Raw genomic sequence first — 7,569 nt, forward strand, 5'->3', positions numbered from 1 at the left:
TTTGTCGGCAACCTAGCATAAAGATGAATGAATAAAATGAAACAAAAGCTTTTAATCAAAGAAGACAGATATAAACCTTGTCAATAAAGTCGCAAGCCTCCTTCTTCTCCTTCGAAGGAAAGTGGAAGACGGCGTGAGGGAAAAGAACGCCGGCCGGTTCAAAGCCGTCGCCGGACAAGAAGAGTGGACTGCCGGGATCAACGGGGGCTACTTTTTCGTTTTCCATACTCGTAATTTTACTCAAGTAAGATTCTAAAAACGAAGTTAAATAAAGCTTAGAGGTAGGTAAGCCTTTATTTATAATGATTTATGGTTTGTCTTGGAACCATAAATCCAATAATGGTAGTGTGCCCGAGTGGTTTAGCCCCTTTTTGGGAAAATCGAGAAAGGGCAGTTATTGCATTAAAGACGAGCCGTTTCCCTACTTTTAAAAAAAAAAAAAAAAAAAGAGCAACCGTCGCATTAACTACAAAAGTTTCTGAGGCCCAAGCCCAATAAATTTATCGAGTTGACTAAACCCGAAGTGGGGAACTCGCTTTAAGCCGAGCTCAGTTCTCGCATTCTAAAGAGAAAGGTCTGATCAGCCTAAAAATCTCGAAAGCATAACCACAAGGCCACAAAAGGTTAAAAGCGGACTTTGCAAACCCGCATAAAATTTTAACCAAACCCCCTTGGGGTCATAACCTAGAAAGGTTTAAAAGCCTCCTCAGGCAAATATCTTGTTCAAAAAAGAAATAATAAAGCCTCCTTAGGCAAAAACAAGTTCGAAATTAAGTCTTAAAATTAATGGGACAATTCCCAATTTAAAGTGGACACAGCCACTACGGAGCAACAGCCCCCTCGGAATCCGGCTCAACAGTCGAAGCTTCATTCGCCTCCTTGGCAGGTGCTTGGTCAGATGAGACTCCTGGTCCGCTCTCCACAGTACAACCATCCTCCGGGATGACCTCCGGTCTCGCAGGAATTTCGGGTGGGACGATATCTTCCGTCTCACTTAAGCCTGGGAAGGACGGTTCCAGTTAATTTTAAAAAAAAACGTAAGGTAAGAAAAGGGTGGTAAGCGTCAGGAGCCAAGCGTTACCTGCCCAGTCTAAACCCGATTCACTTATAGGAGGTGATTCAGTAAAGAATTCCTCGAAGTCAAGCGGGTTGAAGGTCGAAGTGGGAAGAGCTGCCAAGCGACTCCGTTTTTCAGAAAGATTAGTTGACAGTTCGGTCCTTTCTTGCTTCTCGGAGAAATCTGTTTCATGGATTTGATCCAACAGAATCAGGTTGCTCTCATGCTCCTTGATGTCTGATTCCAAGTCTGACCTAGCCTTCTCGGTCTGCATGAAGCGGATGGCCCCTTGGATCAACTCCATCCCGCGTCCCTTAACCTCCTTTCTGGCCTTCGATGCCGACCTTGCCAACTCGGAATCACGCAACTTGGCTAGCGCCTTGTACTTCGCGTCAAGCTCGATAAGTTGGTTGTTCAGGGTATCGGCGGTTGATTCGGATTCATGAAGTCTACCCTGAACACCAGAAAGTTCATCCTGGAGTTTGTAATTCCGATCGTACTGGTCTTGCAGCTCCCCCTTTATCTGCGCAAGCTCGGATGTTAAACTGTCGACCTTGTCCTCCAGATCGTGCTTGGAGCCGGCAGAAGAACTGAGTTCAGCCTCAAGGGCAGAGAGTTTCTTCTTCCACATGTCAATCTCCTTCTCCCGTCCAATGACCAACCCTTCGTAATGTTCGATCATGTCGTTAAGTTCGCTATGAACCTGGCATTATACATAAACCCGGGATGGCGAGTCAGTTCGCAGAATGGCAATGCAATATAAAAAAACGGAACTAACCCGAGATGAGTGATGCGCGTGAAGCAAATAGCGTTCACGAATCGCAGGGCGCCACTTGTCGAAGTCTGGCAAGATCGAACCCGATCGGGTCTTGAAGCATCGGAAGACGCTGCCTTCTTTCTCCATAGCTGCGAAGAAGGAAGAATTGTAAAAATTGGAATCTTAATAGAAACAAAAACGTTAGAGTATGTGTAAATCACCAAACCTGAGAGCGATTTGACTTGAGGGACAAGAACGGTTTTTAACCTCGAGGAAGCATCTCGAGATTCAGAATCTCCCTTTTTAGGAGATGCACTCCGAGCAGTCTTTTCGCTGTCGGGCTGAGAAGAAGAAGACATGTCAACAGGCCGGGGAGGACCCATTGGTTTAGTGGGAGGGGATGATCGAGGTGAACGATCAGTCCGGGCCCTTGATTTCTCCCTTCGCGGAGACGAGTCACCACGGGACGACTTGTCTCTCTTCCTACGAACCAAATTCTTAAGTGGTTCGTTGCTGAAATCATCTCGGGGAGGCCGAGGAGAATCGCGACGAGGAGACCGCTCTCTCCGGGGAGAACGTTCGTCATGACGTTCACGACGAGGTGTTAGCCTATAAGCAGCAACGGATCTGGCTCCCTCGGAGCTGTTATCATCAACCAGTAGGGTCCTGCTGTAATCTTTCTTATCAATAGCGGCCGCGAGGAACGCCTTGTTTTCAACACAAGCCTCTGCTATCGGCTTGGAAAGTTTCTTACGCTGGGCAGTAAGGGCCCGAGCTGACATGCCCTGAGTTGAGGGAGGAGGCGGAAGACGATGAAGTAGATTGGGAGGACTCATCCTGAGTTTTCGGTTGGCCTCGATAAACCGATCGAGGGTGAAAGAATTCCAAAGGGTTTCCCCTTCGAGGATTGTTCTGAAGAACTTGACAAATTCTTCAGTCGGGAGAGTTGAAGCGATAAGAGCTGCGAAGTGAAACAACTAATTTGGTCAGTAAAAAATAATAAAATAAACAGGAAAGGAATATACGACCTAGTCTCTACCAGGCTTCGTAGACCACTTCGATGGGAGTACATCGGAAAGATTCCCAATCGAAGCGGGAGTTTTCTTAATCAGGAACCAAGGATGGTGCCAGTTTTCATCCTTGTTCGGGAGGTGCGAAATGACGTTCCTGTTGGCATTTGGATACGCCGAGAAGTACCCAGTTTTCTTTGATGAACTCCTTACGCTTAGGAGTTCATTCAGCTCGGGGACTCCAATGACGTAGCCAGCTTCCGCCGCAACGGTTATAATCCCGAGGATGGTTCGGAGGAGATTGGGGGTTAATTGAGGTAAAGCAATCTCGAGTGCCGCCAAGAATCGAATTAGGGCTTCGGGAAGGGGGAAGGTCAATCCGCAGCCCTTGAAGTAAATTTCGTAAACACAAAAGTAGCCGTCACGGTGGTTCTCCGGGGATTCCGTAGGATCGGCTATTTGCGCCTCCGCTATAATTTCAGGAGGAATTTGACAAAGCCCCTTTAATCGTTCAAGGGATTGAAGAGTACAGGTGGATTTGTAATGAGGACCGGCGATATCGTTAGGACGAGTGCATTCGTCGTTACTAGAACGCCTCTCATCATAAGACGGAGATTCAGGTCTCTCAGAATCGGAAGTCATCGGAGAAAAATGAAAAATTGAAGATCCGGCGAAGGGAGGTTCGGTGAAGAAAAGTAGAGAGAAGTTTTGATTAAAGCACAAAAGTAAAAGAAGAAAGTAATGGTGAAAAGAAGTTACCTCACACAAGCTAATGATGAAACCGCCTCGGAAGTTGTGTGGGAAGTGGGAAGGTTTTTTCCCGTTTTAATAGTAATTAATTAATATACGGTCATAATGATGACAGATGTCACTCGGGTAAAAATGGCTAGTGCCGAAATTAAAGGAGTAATGAGATTTTCGGCGGGAAATCAGAAAGATTCTCGAGCGCAATCTTTGGTCATTTAAAGCATTTAAAGTCCTCCGAATTGGAATGGCACTTCGAAGAACTTGGGGGGCTAATTGTTGGTGTCGGATCCCGCACCAGAAGTCCGGGACCAACCAAAGATTGCCACGTAGACAAGATGAAGACCCATAAAGGATGAAGCCCGTCGGATCCGTGAGCCAAAGGAACGGTCGGAGTGGTTGTCAACATAAAGAGGGTCCGAAGTGACTGCATCTCGACACGAGTCCGGAGACGAGGTCATGGTTAAGTCGGTCCAAGTACATTTGGGCCGAAAGGCGAGGCCCATAAAGACCAGAGTCAACTCAAATTCAAACGTGGAGCATTAAAATCAAGGAATCAAAACGGACACATTTAAGAAGGAATAATTGTACTTAATTACTCATTTTTAATGTCGTTTCTCTATGTATAAATATGGAGGCTAATGGCCATGTAAAGGGATCTCCCTCTAGAGCAAGAAATACGATAGCAATTTCTGTAGCAATTCATAAGCCTTTTACGTTCTTATTTTTTGTCCCTCAAGAATAATCTTTCCTACTAATAAAAATACTTGAATGTGTGAATCCGACATCCACAACCATAGTGGTTAACGTTTAACAATAATAACAGTTTATATCGATACCCGAAGAACGTTACAATGAGTACAGACTAAATTCAGATTTCATAAAAGAATACATATTCCCAGGTGGATGCCTTCCTTCTTTAGCCAGAGTTACTTCAGCCATGTCCTCTTCTTCTAGGCTATGGTAAAGTCTTCTCTTTATCAAAGTTTAGCTTCAAATGCAATTTTCCGGCTTTATCTTCCTCTGATGTCCGACCTATCTAACACCGGAAAAAAAACACAGCATTGAAAATGTTGAGAACATTGGGATTCATTACTACCAAACGCTGAGATTGTGGAGGAAGAATTTCTTGGAGAGACAAAAGTAAGATCAAAATTAAAAACCTTTCCTCTGTTTTGTCTTTGGACTTTGTATGTATGTTTGTGCTCATGTCCCCAAAAAACTATTACTTGTGCAGACAAATCATCGATCTTGGATTCGACGATAAATTCATTAGGATATGGGAATATTATTTCGACTATTGTGCAGCTGGTTTCAAGACTCTTACCCTTGGTCCTTGGAGACTACCAGGTGACACACACACACACACATATACTCGAGCATTAACACATGCCTCTTGATTTGAATAACATATGCATTATTTATGCAACATTGCAGATATTTTTCTCACGTCCAGGGAACGTAGTTGCATTCGGTGATGATGATCCGTCCCGCAGCTCCTTTTCAACTCAGAAAAAACAACGTTAGATGAATCATTTCCAGTCTGAAGTACTACTCACATTTCTTGTGTGTTTCCCGTAAAGTTTCATAATTTGCGATCGAGTATCTGGACACTTGAATTTCTGCTTTCATAATTGATTATGTATTCTGTACCAACAATCAGTTATTGTACAATGGTTACTGCTGTTCAAGATTAAACCTTACTGCTATTCAAGATTGAGTACTATGATGTAACTCAAGATCTCTGTGACAGTGTTACATCTCGTGTACATAGCACTGCCATAAACTTTATCCAATTGATATTAAGCATGAATCAGAACTCGATTACGATGTTAAATACAAACATAGAAAGGTTTTATATGTTTTATTTATTCACTGTTATTCAACCTGAAACAGCTTTAATCGGGATGCTGAAGTTGCATAGATTACAGATAAACAAACACCAGAGGCATTACAACGTTACAACTTACAATGAGGCCTTCATTGTTACGAAAAGGCTTCTTTACATTCATATCATTCGCTTGTACTTCCCTTGAGGTTTAGCCTTGAGACCATATTCTCCGTCCTCTGCAACAAAAGTGATCCCAAATCATTCAAATATTCTGAATCTATTAACATGCATTATAAAATGAAACACTAACCTGTTCGGAATGCGAAAGATACTTCCCATCAAGTGTCACGACCACACGATTATTACCATCCACTCCTTTGATTTTGTCCACAGAGCAATAGAAGTCTATTGCCGACATGCTAAACATATACACACACAGAGAAACAAAGACTCAGCTTTTAAAGGGCATGACATATGTGCACATAACAAGAAATAACAAAGACCGATATATATATAGATCACTCTCACATTCAAAATTGGCACATTGAGAAGCCAACTAGGACCAAGGGACGAAAAACCGAATGCTGAGCAACAAGAAATCAATCGTTTCTCACATACAGAAGAGTGCCAACACATCCTCTTAGCATGTTCCAGAACAAATCGGATAAATTTTTGACATTTCAAGCTTCTACTTTAACCAATTCCTTATTTCGATCCAAGGGCGTTCTAGTTCAGCTATAAAGTGTTAAACGACTAGGTTTAACTACATCTGCAAGATCTATATGATCATCTTGAACTAACAAAGACTAGTATAGATAGATCACTCTCACATACAAAATTTGGCCAATGAAGAAGCCTGCTACGAATCAATTGTTCCTCACACACACACGCACACATGAATGCTAACATATCTTTCTTGACATGTTCTGCTAAAAAATCGAATAAATTATGAACATTTCCATCTTTTCCTTAAAATTCTCATTTTTCATTTCAAATACGTTCTAGTTCAGCTATAAAGTGTCAAACAGAGTAAATTTACTACAGTTACAAGGTTTAATACGATCATAACTCCAGAGAAAGAACACACATGCCAATAAATCAAGAAACTTTCAATTCAATCCTCTCAAGATGGATCACAAGGATTCTACTAAGCAATGACCCTTTAAAGCAACGATAAAAACCCAAACTTTACATAATAAGAAGAACAACATAGAACTTACATGCCGTCGCCAAAATCTTCATTGATAATCTCCTTTATACTCTCACCAAAATGCATCACTGCTTCATTCAACCTGAATCAAACCCAAACCCAAGAAAAAATCAAAATTAATCCCACAAAAAAATATGTAAAATATCCAGAGCAAACCTGTAGATAGTGGGTTCTTGAATGAGATTAGGATCATAAGATCTCCACGGCGGAGACATCATATCTCCGATTAGTTCATCGGTCAGAGCTGGTAAAGCTTCCTTAAGCTTCGGGACTGTGTCCGGTTTGAGCTGAGCTTGGCGACGGAGAAGCTGAGCTACGTAGACGTTGGTGAGACCAGTCTCCGCCGCTAATTGGCTAAAAGTCTTGCCGGAAGCTGTTTTCACGGCGAGAAGCTGATTTGTAACACTCTGTTTCTTTGCCGCTTCCATTTTTTTCGACCAATCAATCACTTTTGTCTCTTCCTCACTCTTTTTATGGAAATTATTTAGTTTTAAATTTTAATTAGTATCTTTTAAATGGGCTGAGTATCTCTAATCTTGTAATGGGTCTTTAAATGGGCTTTTAATTTAGGGATATTACAAGAGAGTTTAAGAGAGAAAGTGTTAGTTATTGTGTGGTTCTCTCTTAATAACACTTTCTGTCTTAAATTCTCTCAAAAGCAAAAATTATCACTAAAAATAATTCTATTACAATTTTTGCTTTCCGGCGTCGTTGTTCTCTCATGTGAAAGGAAGCTAAAGCTACAGTAAAACCTCTATAAATTAATAATATTGGGACCAGGAAATTTTATTAATTTAGAGAAGTATTAATTTATCGATAAATTAATAATTATTAATTTATAGAGAGACTTTACTAATTTTGTAATTTTTTAAAAAAATTTCTATCTAAAAATAATTTTTTTCTTTATAAACAATATTTCTTAAAAACTAATTACAAATAGAGAAACAATTATTAAGTTTA

At 41.4% G+C, this 7,569-nt stretch overlaps 1 protein-coding gene and 1 long non-coding RNA gene across 2 annotated transcripts; one reads left to right on the forward strand and one right to left on the reverse strand.

Annotated features, from left to right (window-relative positions):
* The first annotated feature begins 4,385 nt into the window (after positions 1 to 4,385).
* On the forward strand, positions 4,386 to 4,895 carry LOC110229679. The gene is made up of 3 exons (XR_002333069.1): positions 4,386 to 4,531; positions 4,631 to 4,711; positions 4,806 to 4,895. It is a non-coding gene; the product is annotated as an uncharacterized LOC110229679 (long non-coding RNA).
* A 475-nt stretch (positions 4,896 to 5,370) lies between these two features.
* Positions 5,371 to 7,169, reverse strand: LOC9319500 (cyanate hydratase). Its single transcript, XM_021030347.1, has 4 exons — positions 6,766 to 7,169; positions 6,620 to 6,691; positions 5,710 to 5,818; positions 5,371 to 5,635 (listed from the first exon to the last, which is right to left on the reverse strand). The coding sequence occupies exons 1-4, from the start codon at positions 7,035 to 7,037 to the stop codon at positions 5,582 to 5,584; spliced, it is 507 nt and encodes a 168-aa protein (XP_020886006.1). The 5' UTR covers positions 7,038 to 7,169; the 3' UTR covers positions 5,371 to 5,581.
* Positions 7,170 to 7,569: the final 400 nt, after the last annotated feature.

Source organism: Arabidopsis lyrata (genome assembly GCF_000004255.2).
Source record: "Arabidopsis lyrata subsp. lyrata unplaced genomic scaffold ARALYscaffold_3, whole genome shotgun sequence".
NCBI classification, from domain to species: Eukaryota; Viridiplantae; Streptophyta; class Magnoliopsida; order Brassicales; family Brassicaceae; genus Arabidopsis; species Arabidopsis lyrata.